This window comes from Macaca thibetana, chromosome 18 (assembly GCF_024542745.1).
Source record: "Macaca thibetana thibetana isolate TM-01 chromosome 18, ASM2454274v1, whole genome shotgun sequence".
Classification (NCBI taxonomy): Eukaryota; Metazoa; Chordata; class Mammalia; order Primates; family Cercopithecidae; genus Macaca; species Macaca thibetana.
In genome coordinates, this window is record NC_065595.1 from 71,911,438 (window position 1) to 71,939,398 (window position 27,961).

General features: G+C 43.7%; 1 protein-coding gene across 7 annotated transcripts in view; it reads left to right on the forward strand.

Annotated features, from left to right (window-relative positions):
* The first annotated feature begins 2,295 nt into the window (after nucleotides 1-2,295).
* CEP192 (centrosomal protein 192) overlaps nucleotides 2,296-27,961 on the forward strand; it is a 143,262-nt gene continuing 117,596 nt past the window's right edge. For 4 of the 7 annotated variants that reach the window (XM_050767533.1, XM_050767535.1, XM_050767537.1 and 1 more), the window contains exons 1-8: nucleotides 2,296-2,360; nucleotides 3,042-3,209; nucleotides 7,583-7,750; nucleotides 9,555-9,680; nucleotides 17,404-17,579; nucleotides 22,559-22,611; nucleotides 24,963-25,083; nucleotides 26,810-26,958. In XM_050767533.1, coding sequence (XP_050623490.1) covers nucleotides 3,103-3,209; nucleotides 7,583-7,750; nucleotides 9,555-9,680; nucleotides 17,404-17,579; nucleotides 22,559-22,611; nucleotides 24,963-25,083; nucleotides 26,810-26,958 — 900 coding nt within the window. In that variant the 5' untranslated portion in view covers nucleotides 2,296-2,360; nucleotides 3,042-3,102. Of the gene's footprint in view, nucleotides 2,381-3,041; nucleotides 3,210-7,582; nucleotides 7,751-9,554; nucleotides 9,681-17,403; nucleotides 17,580-22,558; nucleotides 22,612-24,962; nucleotides 25,084-26,809; nucleotides 26,959-27,961 lie in introns of those variants that run through there. The other 3 variants (XM_050767536.1, XM_050767534.1, XM_050767539.1) reach the window with 3 other exon arrangements.

Sequence of the window (27,961 nt, forward strand, 5' to 3'; positions counted from 1 at the left end):
GAGGCATACCACTTTAAGCAGTTGGTAAAAGGGGAGCTGAGAGATGTCTGAACTTAAAACTGGATAGGCCTCACTTCTAATTCCCTGGGAGGCACCCTGGTCATGGGGCCTCTGCAGGATCTACTCAGCTCTATTCAGCGTCTAAAGAGATTTGGAAATCACCGTGGGAGTTCTGTTCCTCCTCTCCAGTCGGCACGTGAGGTGAGATCCTGAGGTATAAGATAATAGCTAATGTTTGCTGAGTATTTCCATGAGCCAGTACTTCTCTAGATACCTTACAGGAGTAGCTTTAAATCCTCACAGTAAGCCTCTGAGGCAAACGCTTTATCCCCTTTTTACAGACAAGGATACCAGCAGGTTAAAGTTACTTGCCCAAGGCTGCACAGTTTGGAAGAGGGAGGTAGAGCCAGGATTCAGATCCAGGCAGCCTGGCGTCAGAGTCCAGGCTGTCTTGCTGCCGAGACTCTGAATCAGAGATCTCTGTCAATAGAGTCCTATCAGGTTGCTGAGTGTTGTGCGGAGTGCTTTGGTGACGTGAGGATATTTATGGAGGAAGGACATTTATTAACAAGGATTTGGTGTGAGTGACAGTCTGGAACATGTAGACATATTTAAGTAGTTAACTGTGTTACCGAAAGAGGTTGTTATAACTATTCTAATTTTAGAAAGAGGTTAAGATACTCTGAGAAAGAAATGTGGCTCATTACACTCCAATATACCCTTTCAGCTCTAGGGCTAACGAAGCATTTGGCTTACTTTTTTGGGATTCAGAAAATTTTGAGATTTTCTGCATTCATCTTTGCTCATTGAGTGTGGACAAAGGTAGAATAAAGGTAATTACTCTTTGCAAATACCAAGGCTGCAGGGTTCCAAGAAGAGGTGTAAAGAACTGTGGAGATAATCACTGAGTTTGACAATTAGGAGTCTATTCCTGATAATTGTTAAAGTTTTCAGGACCCAGCTAGACACCATGAAATGCGTCAAAATCAGGTGTAAAAAGTGGAAGCCTGGCTTCCTCTATGGAAAAAAAAGTGGAGACCACTAAGGGAAGGAGCCAAGAATGGTCATTAGGTGATGAAACAGAATCAAGGAAGGGGTGTGGTGTGTGTGTGTGGGGGGTGTACGTGGGTGTGTGTTGTGTATGGATGTGGTGTGTATGCGTGTGTGGGATTGTATGTGGGTGTGTGTGGCTGTGTGTGGTGTGTTTGATGTGAGTGGTGTGTGTGGCATGTGTGGTGAATGTGTTTGGATAGAGAGGTGCTGCATTTTTGTAGGCAGAGAGAAGGAAAACAATGGCGAGGATATTCAAGAATGACAGCTGAACCATGTTTGCAGGAGGCAGAAAGCGGTCAAGTAAACAGACGTCTTTCCCCACCGAGCTAACCTCAGGTCTAGGGACTTCTAAACTTTGCATTTTCCCTATTCTCTCCTCCAAAGTGCGCGGGGCATCTTTCAGTAACTTGAATGAAGTTAAGGGGTTAGCTTTGGAAAAGAGGGACTCTTTTCCTTCTGTGACTATATGGAATGAATTTTGAGATAAGGGACCTTACTGAAAAAGAGTGAGATACATTTTGAGTGAAAGGCGTGGTCTCAGTGAAGCAGTGTAGTAGTTAAGGGCTTGTGCCGAGCAGATGGCGGGGATGGGATTTGTGGCCTAAGAAGGATGGACCAAAGTAGGAAGCTACTTAGGGACAAATTATGCCTCACCTCACTTTTTCCCAATCGAGACAAAGCCTACTGTGTCACAGAGAGGCGACTAGGTGTGGCGAACTGTCATGAGACTTGGATCCCGAGGAATTAACTGAAGGTGAAACCCGACGCCTCTCAGGTCTACCAACAGGAAGGTCTGCATCTGCCCACGGAAGGACGAAACCTACCGGGGGGATGTGTTGGCGGGGAATACTTCTTTGCGCATAGAGTGACTGGCGGTGCCCTGGAGCCCCAAACTGAATAAAGTAAGCATTATTTTCAAATTCGCGAAGACCTTGAAGGCGGCGCCAACGGGAGCAGCCCCCGAGTCCCAGCCGGCGCAGAGATCCAGCTCCTCCTCCTCCTCCTCCCCCGGACGCGCAGGGCGCGCGGCTTCCTCGCTTCAAATCCAGGAACGCGCGGTCCCCACCAATCACTGGGCTTCTTCCCGCCCCATTTCTTCCTGCTGTCCAATCAAAAGCCGGCTCAGTCTCCTCCCCTTGCCTGGTGCTGCGAACAGACGTAAACCAGAGGCGGGCGCGGTACGGCCGTTCGGGGCCGCAGCCGGAGCGGGGGCCGTGCGCACGCGCACTTGCAGCGCCCGGGACACCCCATCGCTCTGTGGACATTCCCGCTTCGCGCTGCCGTCCGCAGTCGGGGACGCGGGCTCGGTGAGAGGGACGCGGGCTCGGTGAGGAGGGCCGCCGTGCTCGGCCTGCGCCTGGGCGGGAGGCAGACGCATGCCCCTTTGGCCTACGTTTCGGCTGCCGGACCGGCGGGACGGCGACGGTTGGGCCGGGCGGGGGCGCGGGCTGTGGGGCGGCGAGGCCGGCAGGGCGCGAGCGGGTTGCCTGCAGCCCTCCCCGCGCCTCCACGCCTGGCCCGGCCTCCGGCCTCCGAGCCGAGCTCCGCCCGGTTGGGGTTAATTGCACGCCCGTGTGTCGCTGCGCTTGGGCCGGGCGTGATGAGAGACTGTCAGGGGATCGCGTCTGTCTCTCCTCCCTCCTGTCTGGGGACTCCCACCTCTGGAGGGACCGGCCCTCTCCGTGCTTCCCTCTGAGCGTCTCGCCAGGTGCCTGTGCAGCGGCCGGTGGTGGTTGCTTTCTGTGCATTGTGTTGGGCGGTTCTGTTTCTCTTTTTTGTTTAAAATTCTGCCCCAGGAAGTAACTTTGTGAACTTAATGCTGAATGCCCCTGTCTTCCGTGGACTCGCTTGCTTTGGTTTCTGCTAGGTTGCGTTCATTTCTTCCTAATAGTTTTACCTGCATTCCTTGCCTATGATTTCATTCTCAACAGAGCGTGAAATGAGACGAATGTTAATACACTCTGCTTGTACTTTGCTGTTAATTTCAGAGTTTGTTTAGTAAAACGTGAGGACCTCTTCAAGGCAGTCGTTTGGAGAACAGCTGTTCATATGACCGTATTCCCATTGGCTGTTAGTATTTTGAGGTCATTCGACTGGCGTTTTTACTGCTCCAAAATCAACTTTTTCTCCAAATTTCAGCTTTCTGGGCAAAACCGGTAAGCCTTGAACAACAATATACCAAATGCCTACCTAGTTTTAAAGTATATCTTAAAGTGCCAAGAGTAAATGATGAGTTTTGGGGAAGTTTGGCTCGGCTTTGGGTTCCACGGCACGTGCTTTTAAATGTGTTTAGTCGTATACCTAGACCTACGATTACTGACTATAGTCATATGTACTATGGAATGTAATGTACCTAGGAATGTAATTAGTGAACCCAGATGTGAGATTTGAGGTCACTACTCTAAGGAAATAGCAAGAGAAATTGCAAATATAGCTACTCAGTTCAAATATAGAAGAAGAGATAACATATTGTCTTCACTTGAGATGATGGAGGAGGGGTGGGTAATGCAATAATGTGAGAAATTAAAGGAAATTTCCTTCAGGAATGTGTTATGTCCTTGAATGGTTTGCAAGTGTAATCTTTTCTGGAGAAGAGACTAGGTACTAGGTTACGTCTTGAGGAATCTTCCCGTGGGCTTTGTTACCTTTGCACCCTTAGCAAGGGTCTGTTGAAGCACTTACCACTGTCGTAGTTGACAGGGATTGTCAGCTCCCTGAGGGGAGCTGCCTTTTACTTCTTTTTGCATTCTTGGGGCCAAGTAGAGTGTTCCTCATGGTTTGTGTTTCATAATGGTTGTCGCATGAATGATCTTCGCATAATTTCTGAGTTTTCTTTGGATTAGGCCCCTTCTAAATAGGAACAACTGTTGAAGTGTTTTGTATGCATTTTAATAGTTTACATGTCTGTATATGAATGAATAACTTAGTAATTACAAGGCTAGACTTGGGGAGGCTAGTTGGGAGACTTGTGTGATAGTTCAGAATAAAAAATGATGAGCAACTGGCATTAGGAATATAGAAGTGGGGCTCGGCTCCAGAGGGGTATTTGACGTTAGAAGCATTAGAGTTTGGTGAGAGAGCAGGAGGGATCAGAATGGTCCTCGGTGTCCGTCTTGTATTGCCAGTTAATAGGGATGGATTTGGGCGAAGACTGAAGATAACGGCAGGAATGAACGGAGCAAAGGTAACAAGTTTGCTTTTGTATTTTGTATTGCATTGGGGGCTAAGGTAGATGTCAGAGAGCCATTTGGAAGTGTGATTGTTCCCTCAAGTTATCCATGGAATTGGTTCCAGGACCTGCTCCTGCCCCAGGACACTGAAATCCTCTAGATGCTCAAGTTCCTTACATAGATTGGTGTAGTATTTGCATATAACTGATGCATATGCTCCTGTATATTTATTTAAGACAGAGTCTCACTTTGTTGCCCAGGCTGTATTGCAGTGGCTATTCACATGCGTGATCATAGGTCGCTGCAGCCTCAAACTTTTGGGCTCAAGCTGCCTTCCATGGTGGCCTCCTGAGTAGCTGGGACTTCAGGCACCACCGGGAGGTGGAATTAGTGCAGAGGAAAGAATGCCCTGCGGCCAGACTTGCCTGGGTGGGAATCCTCTGGCCTCATTTGTGCTGTGTGGACTGGAAACATCTCAATTCTCTCAGCCTCATTTCCCTCAATAATAGGAATGATAGCTACCTTACAGATTTGACATGGGGATTAGAAAAATGTATGTGAAATAATTAGCACATTACTTGATAATAGACACTGAGTATCAGCAAACTAGGGGTTACAGATTCTTCCTTACAACTCGTTTTTTCAATTTGTATTTCCACTTCTCTGTCAGGTATTGGGAATATATGGATGAACAAGATAGACATATCCCCAAGAAGCTGCTCTTCTAAATATATAGGGGTTAAAGTTAAAGTTGAGGTTACCCACTGCCTGAGAATGTTGTCATTCATTAGTTTCACAGATACTTACTGAGTACCTGCTGTGTGCTAAGCATTGTTCTAAGTGTTAAGGAAATAGTGATGGACAGATAGGCAAGGCCCCTGCTCTTAGGGAGAAATTATTTCACTGGAAGAAGACAGATAAATGCAAGAATAAATAGTGATAAAACTGGATGGTCAGTCATGATTCCTCTGGAAGCCTGTGATAACGGGAGCATGGATAGGTGTGGTGGCAGTTCAGGGGATAATGAAGAGGAAGGCTTTTTTAAAAGGTGGGAGAAATAGCAGCATGCCCAGCATGGGAGGGCTTGCACAGACAGAAGACTCGATCAGTTAAGAAAGGGGGCCGGTTGGTAGAGTAGTTGTCAGTGCCGTGAGGGGTTGGGATCGAGTGCAGAGTGGAGAGGTGGGCTTCAGACGGGGGCATGGGCACGTCATAAACTGTTGTGGGATAATTTAGGAATCAGACTGAGGGATTGAGGAGGATTTATTATTTAGGTGCACCAGCCCAGTCGGATTAACATCCAAAAAGTCTGAGCCCTGGACAAGTCTGAGCCCTTCAAAGAGTTAAGCTACCTTTTAAGCATTTCGTGGGGCGGGCGGGGGGGATCTGTACAGGGAATGGCGGGGCTGCAATCTTGGCTCACTGCAACCTTTGCCTCACAGATTCAGTTGATTCTCCTGCCTTAGCCTCCCAAGTAGCTGGGGTAACGGGTGCCCGCCATGACGCCTGGCTAGTTTTTGTATTTTTAGTAGAGACGAGGTTTCACCTCGTCTTTGGCCAGGCTGGTCTTGAACTCCTGACCTCAAGTGATTCGCCTGCCTCAGGCTCCCAAAATGCCGGGATTACAGACATGAGCCATCGCACCTGCCCCATACCCTCTTTAGTGGTCGTAAAACTTTTTCTTTTTATGTTTTGTAGAGTAGTTAGTCCATACTGTCTAAAATCTGTGCTTTAATCCAATTTGTCGTTGATCCTAGTACACTCCTGTGTTACTGAAGTAGCTCTTTTTTTTTTTTTTTTTTTTTTTTTTTTGAGACGGAGTCTCGCTCTGTCGCCCAGGCTGGAATGCAGTGGCCAGATCTCGGCTCACTGCAAGCTCCGCCTCCCGGGTTCCCGCCATTCTCCTGCCTCAGGCTCCCGAGTAGCTGGGACCACAGGCGCCGCCACCTCGCCCGGCTAATTTTTTGTGTTTTTAGTAGAGACAGGGTTTCGCCATGTTAGCCAGGATGGTCTCAATCTCCTGACCTTGTGATCCGCCCATCTCGGCCTCCCAAAGTGCTGGGATTACAGGCTTGAGCCACTGCGCCCAGCCTGAAGTAGCTCTTTGAATAGTCTTCCAGGTGTTTAAGTCCTCTCCCTTCCCATACTATAGATTGATTGTGCCAGTCCTTCGTTGGTTGCAGAATACAGTTCAAACTTTCCAATACACCATTTCAGACTTTTAGAATCTGGCTCCATTCTGGCATTCTAGCTTCGTTTCCTGTGTTATTTTGTTTACCTGCTGCCAAAATACATTGGAGTATTTGCTACTGCCAGCATAGACATAGCACCTAGGGTGGGTTTTCGAGTCAGACCTGGGTTTGAATCTTATGAATTACAACCTTGGGAAAATTGAGCTAATTTAGTCTCTCAGTTTGTTTCTTCATCTGTAAAATGGGGTAATACCTATATTGTAAGATTTTCTGTGGATTCAGTGAGTTAAGTTAGTAGATATGCAATAAAATTTAACTCTTTTCCTTTTTGGCTCATGTTTGTCATCCTAAATAAACTCTCTTATCCCATACTCTGCCTTTTAAAAGTTCTTCTCAGTCTTCAAGGCACATTGCCAATATCCTCTCTTTTTTTTAGCTTTTCCTGATTATTTATCTTTTAGTCCTCCTGTCATTATTTCCTTTACTGATTTCCATGCAGTGTGTATATGATACGTACTCTGAAAAATTGTTGAGACTGGCTAACATCTTCAGAGTACCGTGGTCAAGTTCTCTAGTAATAGCGTAGATTTTGTGCTGGTGTTTTCCAGATTTAGTCATTTGTGTACCCCTTTTACCCCTTTTACCTTGTCCATGTGCCAACTATACTTTAACTGAAAATTTTTCTTTGAATGTGTTCACTTTTTAATTCGGTCTTAACGACACTCTGAGATCCAGGCTAGATTTTTGCTAGTTGTACTTTTTCTGTTCTGTATTAGAATGAGTACGTAACTACCAAACTTTTAAATATGCCCTAAAATCATTTGTATATACCATCAGTGTTCTGCCATCTTTGCTTTCTTTATTAGATAAGTTTGTAGTAATTCTTTTTCCTTGCTACATGAAGCAAAGAGCAAATTAAAATGTGTTGTATTACGTTATTATAATTATAAGAAGATAAGTTTAATGTTTAAGGTTTCTATTCTCATCTATAAAGTAGCAGAGTATTAGATTTATTTTACCTCAGACTATTTGCCTATTTCCCCCTTACTGATGCTACAAAAAGGATTTTTTTCCTAAGATTTATTAGTTTTCTAAGATGATGCTTTTAATCATTTAAAAACATTTTATAGTAATATGTGACCTATTGAAATACTTTTGTTATTGCAGTGAGATGGAAGATTTTCGAGGTATAGCAGAAGAATCATTTCCAAGCTTTCTCACCAATTCATTATTTGGTAACAGTGGGATTTTGGAAAATGTCACTCTTTCTTCAAATCTTGGCTTGCCGGTTGCTGTTTCCACACTTGCTAGGAATAGATCCAGCACTGATAACAGGTAAGATTTGTTTGAGCAGATTTTTTCCAGGTCCATAAAGCCGACAGCATGCTGATACTTATGTTTCTCAGTCAAGCTTGAGCTTTTTGTTTTGTCTATGAGGGAGATGGCCAAATATGTGAAATGAATATGGAAAAGACAGAATTTACTGTCTCTTTCCCCATTGCATTGCCTTTTCAGTGAGTAGGTTTGGGGTTTGAGCACCAATTACCTATTTTGGTCTATTTTTTTTTTTTGTCTATAGTGTTTTGGATTTTATTAGTTCAGTCATACTAATGGCTAGTAATGTAAAACAAGTTGTGTTAGCGAAGTTCAAAGGAAAATTAATCATAAGGTAATAGGAGTACCTCTTGTCATCAGGGGAGGAGTGCAGAGCTTTGCTGCAAGAAGGGACAGAGATTGAGATTTGGGAAGCTATTAGGACTTGGGTTTTTGTCCTCCCACCCTGTGTCTCTGTATAACTCATTCTCTTCTCTCTCTTTTTGTTTTGCTAATTAAAAAAATTTTTTTGTAGAGATAGGGTCTTGCTGTGTTAGCTAAGCTGTTCTTGAACTCTTGGGCTCAAGTGATCCTCCTGCCTCAGCTTCCCAAAGCGTTGGGATTACAGGTGTGAGCTAGCATACCCAGCCTCTTCTCTTTTTCAATACATTGGTTTTATTTGCTTTTCCGTTCATGTTACAGAATATGGCAACACAAATTCTCAAAAGACATCTATGAATTACATTTTTAGCTACGCTGAACTGTCTCCTAATGTCTCATGAGTTTCTGGTCCATCTTAGGTTAGGTGTCTGTTCCAAATCCAGTCACCTGTGACCAGAGTTTTGGGTCATTGGATCTATTTAGAGGTCTGACAGAGTCTCACTTTTTAATTCATTTCAGCCAGGTTTACTCTTTACTAGATTTGTATGGCTGTCTTTCTCTTTCTCTTCCAGCTTTCAGTCTGTCCTAGGTTTGTGAAGTAACTCTTCAAGTAACTCTTGTCATTCTAGTAACTTTCATCTCCTGAAGTCAAGTTTCTCTTCCTTAGAAACTCAACCAGGCTGGGCGTCGTGGCTCATGCCTGTAGTCCCAGCACTTTGGGAGGCCAAGGCGGGCAGATTACTTGAGTTCAGGAGTTTGAGACCAGCCAGCGAAACCCTGTTTACTAAAAATACAAACATTAGCCAGGCGTGATGGCTCATGCCTCTAATCCCAGCTACTCGGGAGGCTGAGACAGGAGAATCGCTTGAACCCAGAAGGCGGAGGTTGCAGTGAGCTGAGATTGGGCCAGTGTACTCCAGCTGGACAACAGAGGGAGACTGTCTCAAAAAAACCCCCAAAACTCAACCAGCTTTTATTTTATTTACTTTTAAAATTTCTGTTTTATTACCACATTGATGTTTGGTTAAATACACCTTGTTTTGTATCTTCAACTGGACTGTGTATAGTTTATACATCCATTACATGTAGCGTCTTGCGTAACGTATAAAGTTTGCCTATGCTTAAACTTTCCCATCTTCTCTCAACCTAAACATTTAGTGAGGAGCATCATCTTGACCTTTGGGATGAAGGGGTTGTATTAACGCTGTCAGCTCTTATAGCTTTAAGATTTTTGTGACTGTATTGTTGAATACAGATAAACTCCCCATTGCTGAGCCACAGGTTTCTGTGCTTTGCACAGAGGATGATGGTTTGAAATACAGGGGCCCTGTTTGTTTTTGTCCCTGGTGGTTGGTTTTACTGTCATGCAGCCCTATGTCATGATGACATTTAAATATGTGTAATTTAATTCTTAACAATTAAAACAAAATTTTTTCTTGTGTAGGTATCCTGATGTCCAGTCATCTTACTTAGTAGAAGAGAGATTTTCAGTTCCATCCGGGTCATCTCCCGAAAGCCAGAGTGATGCTGAACCAAGAGAGAGGTTACAGCTTAGCTTCCAGGATGACGAGTAAGTTCATGCCTTCATTTGCTTGTACTATGTTAAAAGTAGGTCTTACGCAGTCTTGTGGGAAGTGACAATGTGATTGTGTCTGTAAGTAATTCTGATTAATTCTAAGAATCTTTAAGAGTTTTCTTTTCTTTTTTTTTGAGGCGGAGTTTCACTCATTCCATTGCCCAGGCTGTAGTGCAATGTTGTGATCTTGGCTCACTGTAACCTCTGCCTCCCGGGTTCAAGCAATTCTCCTGCCTCAGCCTCCTGAGTCGCTGGGATTACAGGCATGTGCCACCACACCCAGCTAATTGTTTTTGTATTTTTAGTAGAGATGGGGTTTCACCATGTTGGCCAGGCTAGTCTCAAACTCCTGACCTTGAGTGAACTGCCCGCCTTGGCCACCCAAAGTGCCGGGATTAGAATTACAGGTGTGAGCCACTGCACCCGGCCAAGAGTTTTCTTTATGCTTTTTAATCACAGTTTTAGTCTTTCAAAACATTTTTTTTTGATTCTAAAATTAACGTGTGCTATTGAAAAAAACAGAGAATATAGAAAATTATTTGAAGACAGTAAAGGCCTATAATCCCACTAAATAGAGAACAGCCATTTAGTACATTTTTATTTGTAGTCTTCCATACTACAAATTTTTGTATGTGCATTTATGCCTTTAAATCTTCTTTTTACTTCTAATATGAAACTATAGAAAAAAAAATGAAAATTTTTTTATTTTTTTAACAAAATAAGTTAAACTCTTATTCTGTTTATTACACAAAAAATTAAGATGCAGTATTATGTTCAGCTTTCAATTACTATTAATATGAATCTGTGTCATAATGTTAATGGACTGTATACTCAGATCTATGTTGGTCATTTAGATTATTCCAGTTTTGCTATTATAAATGTAATGAACTTCCCTATATGTACATTTATATCTACATTTTTCACACCTAGGATATTATTAAGATTTCTAGGGTTTAAATTGCTGAGGTAAAAGCAGTGTATTTTAAAGACCATGACGAATTAACACATTGCTCTTGAGAAAACTTGTGCCAGCTTCTTCTCCTAGTAGACGTATGATGAAAATGCCAGCTTCCCCCAGCCCTGCCCGACGTTTGATGGTGCTAGTTTTAATCTTTGATTTTTGGAGGGAAAAATAATTTATATAATACACATGTGTGTATGCATGGAAGAAAGTCTGGAAGTCTAAAAAACCAAAATGGTAATGGTGGTGTTACAGACAATCTTGTTTTCTGTGTTTAAATTTGTATTTGAGTATTTATGGAATTGAACCTACTTTAATGTCTGTTCATTACTTATATTTATGTTGTGAATTGCCTCTTGATAGTCTTTATATATAAGTGCTTTCTTTGTATTAAAGATGTTAACCCTTGTATATTCATTCCTTCGCTGTGCAGTTTTGACTGACCTATTGTGTGCGCCACACACTTTTCCAAGTGGGTAGGAAATGCCAGTGATTACAACAGATGTTAAACAAGACACTAAAATATGCTAATTTTATAGTATATTAGAAGGGAAAAGTACTAGAAAAAAACAATATGATAAGGAGGATTATTAGGAAGGCTGAAGGCAGTGTTCAGTATGGGTCTCATTGTGGACATAAGATATGAGCCAAGGGCACAATGGCTCACGCCTGTAATCCCAGCACTGTGGAAGGCTAAGGCAGGTAGATCACCTGAGGCCAGGAGTTTGAGACCAGCCTGGCCAACATGGTGAAATCCTATCTCTACCAAAAACACAAAAATTAGCCAAGTGTAATGGCATGTGGCTGTAATCCCAGCTACTTGGGAGGCCGAGGCAGGAGAATTGCTTGAACGTGGGAGGTGGAGGTTGCAGTGAGCCGAGATCACACCACTGTACTCCATCCTGGGCAACAGAGTGAGACTCTCTCAAAAAAAAAAAAAAAAAAAAAGATTTTTTTTTTTTTTTTTTTTTTTTGAGACGGAGTCTTGCTCTGTAGCCCGGGCTGGAGTGCAGTGGCCGGATCTCAGCTCACTGCAAGCTCCGCCTCCTGGGTTTAGGCCATTCTCCTGCCTCAGCCTCCGGAGTAGCTGGGACTACAGGCGCCCGCCACCTCGCCCGGCTAGTTTTTTGTATTTTTAGTAGAGACGGGGTTTCACGGTGTTAGTCAGGATGGTCTCGATCTCCTGACCTCGTGATCCGCCCGTCTCGGCCTCCCAAAGTGCTGGGATTACAGGCTTGAGCCACCGCGCCCGGCCAGAAAAAAGATTTGAGGCAAGACTTGAGGGAGGGAGTTAACTATGTGGACGCCAGGGGGAGCAGACTTCAGGCCAAAGATGCAGCCAGCCTGAAGGAACTAAGGCAGGAGCGTCGCCCGTGTGGTCCACAGAGCACAGGGAGGCTGGCGAGGTGGTGAGCAGGACCTTGACTCGTCGCCCGCATGGTCCACAGAGCACAGGGAGGCTGGGGAGGTGGTGAGCAGGACCTTGACTCGTCGCCCGCGTGGTTCACAGAGCACAGGGAGGCTGGCGAGGTGGTGAGCAGGACCTTGACTCAGAGATATGGGAAGCCACTAAAGGGCTACATCTGAATTGTGTTTTAAAAGGCCCACTCTGAGGATCACTTGAGCCCAGGAGATCCAGGCTGCAGTAATTGCACCACTGCACTCTAGCCTGGATAACAGAGTGAGACCCTGTCTCAAAAAAAGGCCCACTCTGGCTGTCACATGGAAGAGACTGTAGGAGGCGAGAGGGGCAGCATGGCACTGAGTCTTGACTGTCTGGAAGTGAGGCAGGTGGAAGAGAGCAACCGGGCCTGGTCCTCAGGATGCTTCACAGTGAGAAGCTGGGGACAGGAGGAATCAACAGCGAGATTAAAGAGTTAGTGATTAGAGGCAGGAGGAAAACAGAGCATCCTGGAAGCCATGTCAAGAGCATGTATAAAAGGAGAGTTACCCAACTATGTCAAATAAAATGAGGGCAAAGAATTGACCCTTGGAATTAGCATAGATTAGGTCATTCGGAACCCCAATAAGTAGTTTGGTGGAAGCAGGGACAGGCACCGTGATGGCCTACTCAGAGTGGGTTTCAGAGAGAACGGGAGTTACTGTTAGAGGCAGTGGACAGCTTGTGGAGTTTTGCTGTGAAAGGGAGTAGAGAAACGAGGTTATGATAGCTGGATGGTTGTAGTGGGTGAAGAAAAGTTTCACTTTTTTTTTTCTTGTGGTGGGAGAAGTTGCTGCTTGTTTACGTGATAACAGGAATAATCTCCTGGAAAGGGTAAAACTTGCCGATGTAGAAAGGGAAGAGAATTGCTGCAGTAATGTCTGTGTCAGTAAGAGAGGGTAGGCCACAATGTGCAGTGCGGGGAATGGCTTTAGCTGGGTAGGACTGCGGACAGTTCCTCTGCAGGAACAGGTGGGAGGCTGTGCTGGGTGGGTGCATGTAGTGGTAAGAATCTGTGGAAGTTACCTTTTCAGTGCTTCAGGCTAAAAGTAGGGTTAGTGAAGTAGGAAGTATAATCATCAAGTCAGAGTGAGGGTGGAGGAGGAGGAGTTTGGTGGTTTAAAAAAAAGATGTAAAATTATCACATGGGAGCATAGGAAAATGAATGGACAGGGTTGAAATGTTAGGATTCCTAGACGACATCAAGGGCCCAACTTGAGGGCCATGGGCATGACTGTTCGGGGTGATTGTGATGTTTCTCCAGCCACATTGAGCTTAGGAGTGCTGGTGAAGAGGAGGCAGAGAATTGGATTTAACCAGGGTTGTAGTTTAGAAAAGGAGTGAGGGACAAGGTTGCTGAGATTGGCCATGGGCTTTAGGTTAAGGAGGAGGAGAGGGTATGGACAGTGGGAGGGAGAGTGATGTGGTGGCACAGATGGGTTGGAGGTGCAGGTGGGGTCAGCATCATATAGTTGTGGTTCTAGAGGCAAGAGGGGTAGTAGGTGATTCAAAGCTGTGAGGCTCTAGGGAGAGTGACCTGGAAGTGGCACTGAGGGCAAGAAGGGCGTATATATTCCATCTCCACACCAGGTGATGATGCCACGGCTGTGGGAGAGATGAGGGTCCCCCCTTGTCAGAGCTTGGGGGTAGTAATGTCCTCACAGGATATTCAGGCTTTCGTTAAAGCAGTAAGGTGAAAGGAGTGTTGAGAGAAGGGATTCAGGAACGGCAGATCTTGTCAGCCCAGCCCTGTGAATTACAGAAGGCACAGTAGACGGGTTTCGTTTGTTGGGGAGTAGAAGGGCTGGGCAGTCTTAAGGGGCTTGGAGTGCCAGCAGTGAGGCGTCCTGGCTGCTTTTAGGAGCTGAAATTCGGTAGTTAAAGGGCATTGGGAAGGTAGTCCCACTCACCTGTTGCTGTGAGGAAACCGCAAATGTCAGGGATGGGAGGGCATCTTGAGGGTATCCCCTTGACTCTTGCTGGAGGCAGGAGCTCTGGAAATGGTCTTGTTGGTCCTTGTTGATGGAAGACGGGAGGCCTGGCGAGATGGAGTCTTAGACTCAGTGCCTGGGGAGAGGTAAGTGCTTGGAGCTAGCTCTTGAGTTTTGAACAGCCTGAAGCCCTGAGTTGTTGGTCTGAGTATAGGGCTTCCTTGGACGCTGTACTGGAGGGCCGGCAGCCGGGAGAGGCAAAGCCCCAGTCTCCTGGTGAGGGGTGACTTCTTTGACCCCTTCTTGGGGAGGAGGGAATTTGTGTTTCAAAATGTCTTTATTCTAATCTTGGAATAAATTAATATTTTAGCTGAGTACAGAATTTTAGGATGAAAATAAACTTTCACACAATTTTGAAGATATTGCTACATTGTACGTGAAGTCTGGTGTAATCTCAATACTTGGTTTTTTATCTGAACTATGTTTTCTCTGGAAATTTTAGAATCCCGTCTGAGTCCCTTGTGGGTGGGGCTGTTTTCCCCCATTCACTAAATTCTTTTTTTTTTTTTTTTTTTTGAGACGGAGTCTCGCTCTGCCCGGGCTGGAGTGCAGTGGCCAGATCTCAGCTCACTGCAAGCTCCACCTCCCGGGTTCCCGCCATTCTCCTGCCTCAGCCTCCCGAGTAGCTGGGACTACAGGCGCCCGCCACCTCGCCCGGCTAGTTTTTTGTATTTTTTTTTTAGTGGAGACGGGGTTTCACCATGTTAGCCAGGATGGTCTCGATCTCCTGACCTCGTGATCCGCCCGTCTCGGCCTCCCAAAGTGCTGGGATTACAGGCTTGAGCCACCACGCCCGGCCCCATTCACTAAATTCTAATTGGCATTGATTTGGAGATCAGTTCTAGATAATTACGGCTTTTCATCAAGTTTTTCCTTTTCTTTTTCCAGAGCTACTGTTTTGGATTGCCTGGGTTGTTCTATTTCTATTTTTTTCCCTTTTTTTCTGTTTTAGTGCAAAAAGACATTGTTCTAGATAAGTTTCTTTTTTTTTCCTGCTCATTAAATCATTTGGCAATCATAATTTTAATCATGAGAGCTCTTTTGTTGACCTTTTTTTAAAATGGACCGTTTTTGTGGATGTACACTTGACCCTCCAACAACCCGAGTTTGAACTGTGTGGTTCCACTTACAAGCAGATTTCTTTCAACCAAACGTGGATGGAAAATACAGTATCTGTGGATGTGAAACCTGAATGTAGTCAGTGCTAACTGTGGGACTTGAATATTGCATATTTTGGTAGACGCAGGGGTCCTGGAACCGGTCCCCCATGTATACCGAGGGTTGAGTGTAACAGCTACATGGATACTTCTGAAGATTCTAATTAGAAATTTTGAAAGTTCTGTAAACTGTTCCTTTTCTCCAGGGCTGCTTGTATAGTTTGTTCATTTTTATTTTTGTCTCTTGAACTGCTCCTGTTTTTCTTGCCTGATTTGTGGCTGGCTTCTAGGCTGCCTAGCGTGGGCATCCTTATCCGTTGTGTATGTAACTCGCGTTTCTCATTGACTTCCCCGCAAGAGGGACGTTGTTCCTGGCCGTTTACTGTAGAGTGCGCAGGCTGGAGTCTTAAATTTTATGCCAGATGTTTAATGCTTTCTTCTGGGCCATTGTTACTGCCGTCACTTCGTTCTCCACAGGCATTTTCTGTGCTTTGATTGCAGGCAAGCGCTTCCCTCCCCCTTGCCAGGTGTTCGCTGTCGTGTGTGCGAGCATGGCTGTTGTCTCTGGGGTGGGGCAGAAGGGTGGGCGCTCCTGCCACACTTCATGCCGGGCTTTCAGTCCCCCTCTGCTGCCGTCCCCGGCTCCCTCCTGCCCTCCTCCTGCCTGTAGTCACGGAACATTTTTGTGGTTCTTCCCGGCTCCCTCCTGCCTCCTCCTGCCTGTAGCCACGGAACATTTTTGTGGTTCTTCCTGGCAGATTTGTTTCCTTCTCTGCTTCCGGGCCCCTCCGTTCTTGGATTGCGGCTTTCTTTCCCCCTGCACACCCCGTCTTTCTTTCCCCTGCACACCCCATCTGCTTTTCGGATTCCAGAATCTGGGGTAAGCATGGGTGAGGACTGGTAGTTCTTACCCAGATTGCCTCACTTTTATAGCTTTCCTTGCTGTCATTTTATTGGACACTTGGAAGTTGCTCTTTCCTGTTTAACTTGAAACTTGTGACTTAGTTTGAAAAGTTGTTTTGAGCTAATAAAAATAGAGGATATCTGTAGTTTTGACGAAGTAGCTTTTTTAGAGGGATGGTGGTGAATGTGGAGTGCTCTGCTCTCAACTGACCCTGTCATTCTAAAGTTCTGGTGGTCATACTGCATGCTTTTCTCAGGGTGGGGCTTTAAAATATGGAATGGACCTAAACGTCCTGACTTGTTGTTTATTTATTTCCTGTCACCATCTTGCTCCCCCACCTCTTTTCCTTTCTGTCCTTCCTACCCCTTGACTTTGTAACTATGCATAGTCTTTCCACCTATGCCTTTCCTTCCCTGTACTCAATGAAGTTTTCCTGTGCCTACCCACGAGTGCACCTTTGGCTTAAGCTAGTGGCTTTGTGTGTACTACAGCTCCAGTAAAGAGATGGAGAAACTGGGAAGTAAATTGTAGTTAGGGTTGGAGTGTTGCCTCAGGCCTGAAGGGTTGGGATTTGAGAAATATGGAAGGGCTTTTAAAAAAAAATTCATCCTGGCCAAATTTGAGTCTGGCTCTTGGTATCAGTATGTCATGTAATGAATTTGTTGCATTTAGAGGCTTTTTCCTGAAGTTCCATTCCCTCTCCTCCTCTTTCTGTGGTGAGCTGCTCTAGACCCAAGAGTTTTTGGAGTAGGGTGGGAGGAAAATTGCCTGTAAGAAAAATACTTTCATCCACACAGAAAACAGCAGAGGCAGAAAGAAAGATAAGGACAAGAACCAGGACTAGGGATAAAAGTAAAAACAATTGAAACCTTTATTAATTCAGAGATTTGGCTATTTTGGCAAATATGCCAATATCCTTTAAGTCTGCAGATTTTAGAAAGCTGTATTATGTAGCCTGGTTTCAAGGATACTTATTCTGGAAATAAAAAAACCACTTTTTGCTGCTTGAGAGAAAGAGCAGCTGTATGACGTTCTCTTTGATTTTGGTAGACTGTATATCACTGGACCCAAAAGGTTGATTCAGTCCCCCGAATACCGTGCAGTGTTAGCAGTTGTACTTTTCTGGCTAGACTCAAATGTTTATTTTTGTTGCTTCCATTTTTTCTTTTTAAGAGGTGAAACGCATAACTGATTAATAGATATTTTGTAGATTTACCCAAGGTAACTAACATTTTATCATTCTTCTCTTTCCTAATAAAAAAGTTCTATCTCTAGGAAAAAGAGCTATGTGGAAAGCCAGCGTTTGTCAAATGCTCTCAGCAAACAGTCAGCTTCCCAAATGGAGACAGCAGGACCAGAAGAGGAGCCAGCCGGAGCTACAGAATCCTTGCAGGACCAAGATCTCTTCAACAGGGCTTCACCACTGGAACAAGCACAAGGTACTGAACTATTGGAAATTATTTCTTAATGCATATGTTTTTATTTCCTTTTTCATTTCCCCAGCTTTGGAATTTTTTTTTTTTTTTTTAAGGAAGAGGCTCACTCCTGTGGCCCAGGCTGGAGTGCAGTGGTGTGATCACAACTCACTGCAGCCTCAACTTCCTGGGCTGCTCAACCTATCTTCCCACCTCAGCCTCCTTAGTAGCTGAATCTACAGGCACACACCACCATGCTGGGCTAACTTTTTGTGTTTTTAGTAGAGACAGGGTTTCGCCATGTTGCCCAGGCTGGGCTCGAACTCCTGGGCTCAAGAGATCTGCTGTGCCTTGGGCTGCCAAAATGCTGGGATTATGGGCATGAACCACTGTGCCTGGCCTTTTTTTTTTTCCTTTTCCTTAATTTTGAGATGGATTCTAGCTGTGTTGCCCAGGTTGGTCATGAACTCCTGGGCTCAAGCAATACTCTCACCTCAGCCTCTCGAGTAGCTGGAACTGGATGCATGCATCGTCATTCCTGGCTTGGATGTATTCATTTTGTACTATCATACTGTAAACTGAAAGTGCTTTGGTTTGCATTGTACCTGGTAATATCATGTTTACAGTACTTTTATAGGAAAAGGTCTCCTCTTAACCTTGTTGACTGATTTAAGCTGAAATTCTCTTTGCTTTGGAAACCATGCTGTCGGATGGCCACAGCATACTTTATATTCAAGACAAGCCTATTTTTAGTGCATCTTCCACTTTTCTTCCACTATTTAATTTATATTCTTATTGAGAGTCAATTTTGTTTCTAAGCTTATTTTTTTAAATAAAACTGGTGAATTATAAGTTCTAAAATAAATTATTGTTTCTAAGAAAACTAGGTTGAATGTATTGGAAATACTCAAGGGTAAGGCATTTGAAAAATTACCCTTGGGCCAGGCACGGTGGCTCACGCCTGTAACCTCAGCACTTTGTGAGGCCGAGGTGGGCAGATCACCTGAGGTCAGAAGTTCAAGACTAGCCTGGCCAACATGGCGAAACCCTGTCTCTCCTAAAAATACAAAAATTAGCCAGGCATAGTGGTGGCTATCTGTAATCCCAGCTACTTGGGAGGCTGAGGCAGGAGAGTTGCGTGAACCCGGGAGGCGGAGGTTGCAGTGAGCTGAGGTTGTGCCACTGTACTCCAGCCTGGGTGACAGTGTGAGATTCTGTCTCAAAAAGAAAAATTGCTCTCAAATTAGATGTGGAGAAGAAACTACAAAAATATGGGGGTTCAGGCACAGTGGCTCACGCCTGTAATTCTAGCACTTTGGGAGATCGAGGTGGGTGAATGGCTTGAGCCCAGGAGTTCAAGATCAGCCTGGGCAACAAGGTGAAACTCTGTCTCTACAAAAAATACAAAAATTAGCAGGGCATAGTGCTGTGCGCCTTAAGTCCCAGCTACTTGGGAGGCTGAGTTGGGATTGCTTAAGCCCAGGCCGTCAAGGTGATCATGCCATTGCACTCTAGCCTGGGAGACAGACCCAGACCCTGTCTCAAAAATAAATAAATAAATAAAAATATAGGGAAAGTTGTTTAAAAAAATTATAGGTTTCTGCTGTCTGATTGCTCTTAAGTACTCTGCATTCACTTTCTTTCGTCAAAGAAATCAAAACTGGAAATTGAAAAGTTCATTTTATGTACTTACATAGCAGTGGTATTCTGTAACTCCAAACTAGTTCAGTACTCAAAAGGACTTGCCTGATTGTATGTTGTAAGATTGATGAATGAGTGCACATTATATGTTAGAAAAATTTTAAGGGAGGTTTGTGTTTCTCTTGATGAAAAATGTTATATATGTGAAAGAAAAGGGGGATATTATAACTCAAATAAGCAATAAAAGAAAAAAATAGATGAATTGGACTTCAGAATTGAAAACTTTTGTGCTTCAAAAGACACTATCAAGAAAGGGAAAAGACTGGGCCAGGCGCAGTGGCTCACGTCTGGAATCCTAGCACTTTGGGAGGCCGAGGCGGGTGGATCACCTGAGGTCGGGAGATTGAGACCAGCCTGACCAACGTGGAGAAACCCCGTCTCTACTAAAAATACAAAATTAGTTGGGCGTGGCGGCACATGCCTGTAATCCCAGCTACGTGGGAGGCTGAGGCAGGAGAACCGCTTGAACATGGTAGGCGGAGGTTGCGGTGAGCTGAGATCGCGCCATTGCACTCCAGCCGGGGTAATAAGAGCGAAACTCCGTCTCAAAAAAAAAGAAGTTGTACAAATGACCAGTAAACACATGAAAATATATGCAGTATCATTAGACATCCAGGAAATGCAATTCAGAACCACAATGAGGCTGGACACAATGGTTCATGCCTGTAATCCCAGCACTTTGGGAGACTGAGGTGAGTGGATCATTTAAGGTCAGGAGTTCGAGACCAGCTTGGCCAATATGGTGAAACTCCACCTCTATTAAAACTACAAAAATTAGCTGAGTGTAGTGGTGCACGCTTGTAGTCCCAGCTACTCGGGTGATTTTTCTGAGGCAGAAAAATCACTTGAACCCGGGAGGCGGAGGTTGCAGTGAGCCGAGATTGCGCCACTGCATTCCAGCCTGGATGACAGAGAGAGACTGTCTCAAGAAAAAAAAAAAAAAAAAAAAAAGTCTGGGCATGGTGGCTCACGCCTGTAATCTCAGCACTTTGGGAGGCTCAGGCGGGTGGATCACAAGGTCAGGAGATCGAGACCATCCTGGCTAACATGGTGAAACCCTGTCTCTGCCGAAAATACAAAAAATTAGCCAGGCGTGGTGGCGGGCGCCTGTAGTCCCAGCTGCTTAGGAGGTTGAGGCAGGAGAATAGCTTGAACCCAGGAGGCGGAGCTTGCAGTGAGCCGAGATTGCGCCACTGCACTCCAGCCCGGGTGACAGAGTGAGACTCCATCTCAAAAAAAAAAAAAAGAAAAAAAAAGAAACAGTAAAAACAAAACCACAGTGAGCTGCTGCTTCACACTTTATAGGATAGGCTAACTATAATTTTTTAAAAAATGGAAAATAACGTGTTTGCGAGGATGTGGAGAAATTGAAATCCTCCTGCATTATTGGTAGAAATGTAAAGTGGCACAGCCACTTTGGAAAGCAGTTTGACAGTTCCTCAAAACGTTAACTGTTGTGTTACCATGTTACTTGGCATTTGCACTCTTAGGTATATACCCAAGAGAAAGGAAACCGTATGTCCACACAAAAACTTGTGGGTTTTTTTTGAGACAGAGTCTTGGTCTGTCCCCCAGGCTGAAGTGCGTGGTGTGATCTCGGCTCAGTGCAACCTTCGCCTCTTGAGATCTAGTGATTCTCCTGCCTCAGCCTCCCGAGTAGCTGGGATTGCAAGCGTGCACCACTACACCCAGCTACTTTTTGTAGTTTTAGTAGAGGCGGGATTTCACCATATTGGCCAGGATGGTCTCAAACTCCTGACCTCAAGTAATCCACCCACCTCAGCCTCCCAAAGTGCCGGGATTACAGGCGTGAGCCCCTGTGTCCGACCTCACACAAAACCTTGTATGTGAATATTCATAGCACCATCACAACAGCCAAAAAGTGGAAGCAATTCAGATGTTAATAAACTGATGAATGGACAAAGAAACTGTAGTATGGCCACATGAGTGGAGTATCACTCATCCACAAAAAGGAGCAAAGTACTGATACGTGCTTTAATACAGGTGAGCCCTGAAAACATGCCAAGTGAAAGAAGAAAGACACGAAGGCCACAAAGTGTATGACTCTGTTTATCCATAGGGAAATCTATAGATACAGAGTAGCAAATAACAGAAAGTAAATTCCTGGTTGTCAGAGGCTGGCAGGTAGCGGGAATGGGGAGTGACTGCTAATGCGTATAGTGTTTCATTTTGGAATAACGGAAATAGTGGTGATGGCTGCACAACCTAGTGAACATACTAAAGCCCCTGAAATGTATGCTTTGAAAGAATGAATTAATGATATGTGAATTGTATGTATCAATTTTAAAAAACCTCCCATGTACTTATCCGTTGGTATAGGATTTTGTCATACTTGCATCATCTCTCCTGTTTACTACTTTTTTCTGATATTTTATTTTATTTTTTTATTTTTTATTTTTATTTTTTGAGACAGAGTCTCGCTCTGTCGCCCAGGCTGGAGTGCAGTGGCCGGATCTCAGCCCACTGCAAGCTCCGCCTCCTGGGTTTACGCCATTCTCCTGCCTCAGCCTCCCGAGTAGCTGGGACTACAGGCACCTGCCACCTTGCCCGGCTAGTTTTTGTTTTGTATTTTTTAGTAGAGACGGGGTTTCACCGTGTTAGCCATGATGGTCTCGATCTCCTGACCTCGTGATCCGCCCGTCTCAGCCTCCCAAAGTGCTCGGATTACAGGCTTGAGCCACCGTGCCCAACCTTTTTCTGATATTTTAAAATTTCTGTTGCCATTTGTGCATATTTCAGTATGCATCTCCTGAAGGGTGGATATTTTCTTGTATAACCACAGTGCTATTAACACAGCTAACGAACTTAGTGCTTCTTTTTTTATCATCTGATAGAGTTGTTCGCATTGATTTGTGTGAATGGGGATCTGAGAGAGGTTTTGTTATGCTGCGCACCTTTGTTGCGTCTCATGTGTCAGTGCCTTGTTGAAATAATCTAGATCAGTCACAGTGCAGTTTGTCCCACTATTTGGGTTTGTCCCTTTGCTTAGTCATAAGGTGCCATTTCTCTTATTTCTCTCTGCACATCTCCTTCAAAGCGAACGTTAGCTGTAAAGTCTTGATTAGATACATATTCAAATTCTTTGGTACAGTTTTTTTTATGAATCTCCACCCTAACATTTAAAAACACTCAACCAACCTGTGATGGACTCATATACATCATTTAAAAGTGCTTCTATTCTATTTCAAGAGAAAAATATTTCTTGTTATTTTTTGGTATCGTTGCGTATTTAGCTGATAAAATAACTTGGTCTCTCAGTTTGTTTTTGTTTTCTTATACAGACTCACCTATTGATTTTCATTTACAGTCATGGATGAATGATAAGGAACCCAAGGTAACTTTTTATGTATTTGTTATTGTTTTCCGGAGTATTATAGGGGAGTGAAAGTTCATATTTCACATATATAAGTGTTAATATGAGTTAGACGTCATCTACTTTTTTCTAGTAGAACTCTAACTTACCCAGCTTCAGTAAAAATGGGAGTTTCTCTCAAGTAATGAGAAGGTTCAGGGGTAGTGCTGGTGCCTGGGACTGTATTCTTGGGCTTGGTAATGTCGGAGCTGAGTCCATCTGTTTGCTCTGCTTCACTCTGTACTGGCCTCATCTAGAATGTTAGCTCCATGAGGGCAAGCATTTCTTTGTGTGTGTGTGTGTGTGTGTGTGCGCGCACGTGCGTGTGCGGGCGCGCGCGCGTGTGTGTTTCATTGTATCCTGAGTGCCTGAGTGCCTCGAATGGTTCTTGGCCCTTAGTTGTCACTTAATAATTTGTCAAATGATAAGCAATCTGTCTCATTTGTTGGCAACACAAGCCTATACTCTTAACACTTGTGATCAGAAAAGAGGAAAAAGACAGCTCTAACGAGCTCACTTGGCTCATGTGTCCTCCCCTCTGCATATCGCTGTGCCAAGGGGTGGGTTGGGATGAGCCTGGATCTAATGTCCAATTCTGTGCGTGTGCTTGTGCATGAGTGTGTATACATGCACAGATAGAGGAATGCAAGTGACAGCCCTACTGGACCACGTGAAGTATAAAGGATGGTCTCTTCAGAAGAGAGATGCTGAGAAGATAAACAGTTTATGCCCAACATTACCACCAAACCTGAATTTCAGGCATGCAGTCACGAATTTATGAGACTTGCTTACAAAATATAAACTAAACACTGTTAAAACTGATAAAAAAGAGGTACACTTTTTGTTTTACTTTTGTAAGAATTGTAAAGTTTATAGAATGATTGCAAAAGGGTCTAAAGTAAAAGTTATTTGCCTGTGCCAGTGATTGGCAAACCATAGTTTATGGCTTGCATCCAGTCTGCTGGCTGTTTTTGTGAAGTTTTATTGGAATACGGTTGTGCCCGTTTGTGTATGTTTTGTTTATGGCTGTTATTTGTGCTACAATAGCAGAGTTGAGAAGTTGTGACAGAGATTGTACAGCTCATAAAGCCTGAAGTATTTATTATCTGGCCCTTACACAAAATGTTTGTTGGCCCTGCCCTATGTGCTCACCCTAGTATGTGACCCCTAGTAAGTTTCAAGTGTGAGAGATGCTTTTTAGAGGAAGTGCAGGTGTAGTGAAGTTGAAATTAATGTTTGAAATTAATAATATAAGGGACAGTAAAACTGGAAAGCAACAGAAGTATAGAAACATGAGATGCTTGATTAAAAAGAGGAAGAAATGAGAATAGGGGAAAATAAATGTGTTAGAAAGCAGACTGAAGGGAGCTGCTACCACATGTAGGTCTCGTCTCACCTGTGGAGCTGTGCCACTTTATCAGAATGGAGACATTTTCCAGGGACCAAGCCTGGCAGAGTACACGGCATTCTCAGTAGCCAACGTGACCAAAAAGACAGGGACGTTTTACATATTGTTCTTTCCCATATAGGTTTTTTCCCCAATTTTTGTATTATAAAAACTTTCGAAGCACAGAGCTTACATTGCACAGCTGTTAACATTTGCCATATTCTAAGTGATCATCTATTTTAAATAACAGTTGATTATAGTAGTCTTTGATGCTCCTGGTGCTTAAATATTTGTGAGAATAGCTCAGCACTGTCCTCTCTAAATGTAAAACTGGATTAAGATTCCATGTTTCTGTCTTAAAAATTGGTGTGCATTTTGCAATATAATTCCTATGCTGGTGTTATTTACATATATGTATGTAGTATATATGACATATAATCACGTTATATTACATATAATTACATTTTCATTCTGGGCCTTGGGTATGCTTATTAAATGGCTGTGTGCCCTTTAGGGTTACCTGTTCCCTGGTTGTGGAGCAGAGAAATTGATTATTCCGATGTAATGGTGCAGAGAGTTCCTTAGATACAGGCTGCCGGGTCTAGCTTTGTTATCTTCACTTTCTTGGAAGCCTTGTGTTGCTGAAGTTCAGTTATGTATTTGTGTACTTACTATATTACGAGCCTCTCTGAGCATGTGCACAGTTTGAGAGAAGCCTTAAGTTTTAAGGATGCTCTATTGGGTAGGTCAGGTGAGGGAGGTGGCATGGGGGAAAGGAAAGTTATTAATACATGTACAATTGCTAGCCCTTTATTGCCTAAGCTGTGATTTACAGATAGTGAACACATTAGAAGTTGAGAACGTACTTGGTCCTTTTTGTAGCCTTGTACTGTGCTCCTCAGAGCCTTGAATGTGCTTCTCTTACTTACCATTTTGTTTCTTACAGATTGTTGTGCTCGATGCTGGAAAACATTTTGAAGACAAGACTCTAAACAGTGACCTAAGCCACACTAGCTTATTAGAAGATGAGAAACTTGTGTTGCCGACAAGCTTGGAAGATTCCTCTGGTACACTGCGAGTACCCTGTGTTTCCCTGCTCTTCACCACTCCACTTGCTTCTGCTTTGTTGCAGTAGTTATGATGCCAACTGTTTGGGTTTTTTGTCCTTACCTTTTCTTCCTACCTGCCGGCACTCAAATGGCCACTTCTATTAAGTGATGGAATTCAAGAATTTATTTCTATATATCTATCCTGATATGATTATACTCATCCTCAGTTTAACATTGTTAGGGTATAAAGGAGTCACCTGGAGGTGCCATTGGGTATATAGCACTGTGTTTAGAAATTAGGGGAACCATGAAATTTTTTTTTTTTTTTTTTTTGAGATGGGATCTCGCTCTGTCACCCGGGCTGGAGTACAGTGGTGTGATCTTCGCTCATCACAACCTCCGCCTCCCGGGTTCAAGTGATTCTCCTGCCTCAACCTCCTGAGTAGCTGGGATTACAGGTGCCCACCACCATGTCTGGATAATTTTTGTATTTTTAGTAGAGACAGGATTTCAGCATGTTGGCCAGGCTGGTCTGAACTCCTGACTTAAAGTGATCTGCCTGCGTTGGCCTCCCAAAGTGCTGGAATTATAGGTGTGAGCCACTGCGCCCGGTCAGAACCATGAAATATTTGGCCTCTGCTCTCAGACACCTTAGGTGCAGAGAAGAGATGCAGAGCCAATTGTCAGATTGGGTTGCATAAACCCAACAGGCCCCAAGTGTGCCTGGGAATTATAGGGGGTGAGAAATTAACTCTGATTGAGGCAGGTACTGAAGCTTTCTAGAAAAAGGATGGAGCTTGTGCCAGGCCTTAGATATGGGAGGAGGAGGACATGTCAGGAAGCAGGAACAGCATCAGCAAAGGCCCTGCTGTAAGCACGCGGGTTGTGTTTTGGGGAACAGCCAGGGGTTTTGTGTGGCAAGTTTACAGCACCTGTAGGAGGCCACATTGGTAAATAAGCCCAGAAAAGTGTGAAATGGGGCCACATTATGCATGGCTTTGAAAGCCAGGCTGACGAGCTGAGTCAGCATCACGTCCATGGAGAGCAGGTTTTGCCACCAAAGGAGTTTTCAGACGTCTTTGGATTTTGGAATAGTGGATAAATAATTACTGACCTGAATGTATCCACTCTTTGAGTGCTTTAGTGTGCTAGATTCTTGTAGACAGAATTGCTGAGACATAGGTAATAAGTGTTGTTGAGACTCTTAATGATTGCAAAATTGACCTCTGAAATGACATTGCCGACTTAGAAGACCAGGACTGATTGAGAGTTCATGTTTTATTTGGTGCTTGCTGAGCTGGGTGTTACAGCATTGAAAACCCCTGCAGTGGCCTTTCGCCTTCCCTCTCTCCTCCCTCTTTCCTCCCTTTTTTCCTTTTACTTCTCCTGTGATAGGCTCATCTATACTTTTTTGATAGAGGTAACCATTTGCCACACCATTTTCTGAAAAGTCTCCTCTCTTCTCATTGATTTGTGATGCCACATTTATTGTATCCTAACTTTGGATAACATGCCAGGGTCTGTTTCTGTCCTGTTTTCTCAAAGAGGTTCAATATTTATCTTGTATTAAAATGTTCATAATGATTTATAATTGACTAAAGTTACAATAGTTTTCTCATGTCAAAAAAACCCACCAAAATCTTAGTCCATTGACTCATTTATGTCTTATCAGCCTTTTTAATTACAAATTATTGCTTAGTCACCACTTTAAGCATATTCTATTTTTTCTCGATTTTATCAATAGATGATGATATTGATGATGAAATGTTTTATGATGATCATTTGGAGGCTTATTTTGAACAACTGGCAATTCCAGGAATGATATATGAAGACCTAGAAGGACCAGAACCTCCAGAAAAAGGTTTTAAGTTACCCACAAATGATCTTAGTCAGGTGTGTTCCAGTCTTTTTGATTTTTCAGATATTTGACATTAGAAAATTACTATTGGTCTCCTTGGATGTTCACATGAAATGTAAGCCTTTGGTTTTCTTTGGACTCTCTGTTTCCCAGGTATGAATTGATGAGATATGCTTACCTTTCTTCCTTCTTGGTACCTTTCCCTCACTTACAGAAAATTAAAGGAGTAACACAGTGGACAGCTACACCATCTTCCTCCAGTTAACCAGTTGCTAAAGTTTGCCACTTTTGTGTTTTCTTTCTCTCTCGATAAATACTTTCTTCTCTGAATCATTTCAAAGTAAGTCACAGAGAGTATGACATTTCACTGGAATACTTCAGCATTTATCTTTTGTAGATAAGGACATTTTCCTGCATAACCACAATTCTGTTACCTAACTTTGATATAATAATTTAAATTACTGTACAGTCCATATTCACATTTACCCAGTTGTTCCCAGAATGTCCATTATTCTTACAATTTTTTGTCTACAATTTAATCAAAGATTAACCTTGGCTTTGGTTATCCTGTCTCTTTATTCTCTTTTAATTTGGAGTAGTTCTTTTATGACGTGATCTATTTTGTAAAATCTAGGCCCTTTGTTTTGTAGAGTGAACCATAATCTAGTCAGGAGGGAAAAATAACCATAATCTGTTTTCCCTCCCGACTAGATTAGATTAAACATTTTGGCAAGAATACAGATTAAACAGTTTCTCATGAGTGGATTCATGGTAAACCAGTCAGTGCTGTGTACGTCTCATTGCCCGACACCAGGAGACGTTTCTCTCTCCCATAATTGGCGATAACTGTTTTTGATAATTTTGGCTAAGGTGATGTCAGCTCTATGTCTCCTTGTGAAGGTAGCTTTTCCTGTTTGTTATTAATAAGTCATCTGTGGGATGAGATATCAGCCCTTTGATCATCTTTTTCCCCGACAACCCTTCACTAGCTGGCTTCAGTGTCCTTGCTGACTCGTAGAAATACTGATTGCTCTCGTG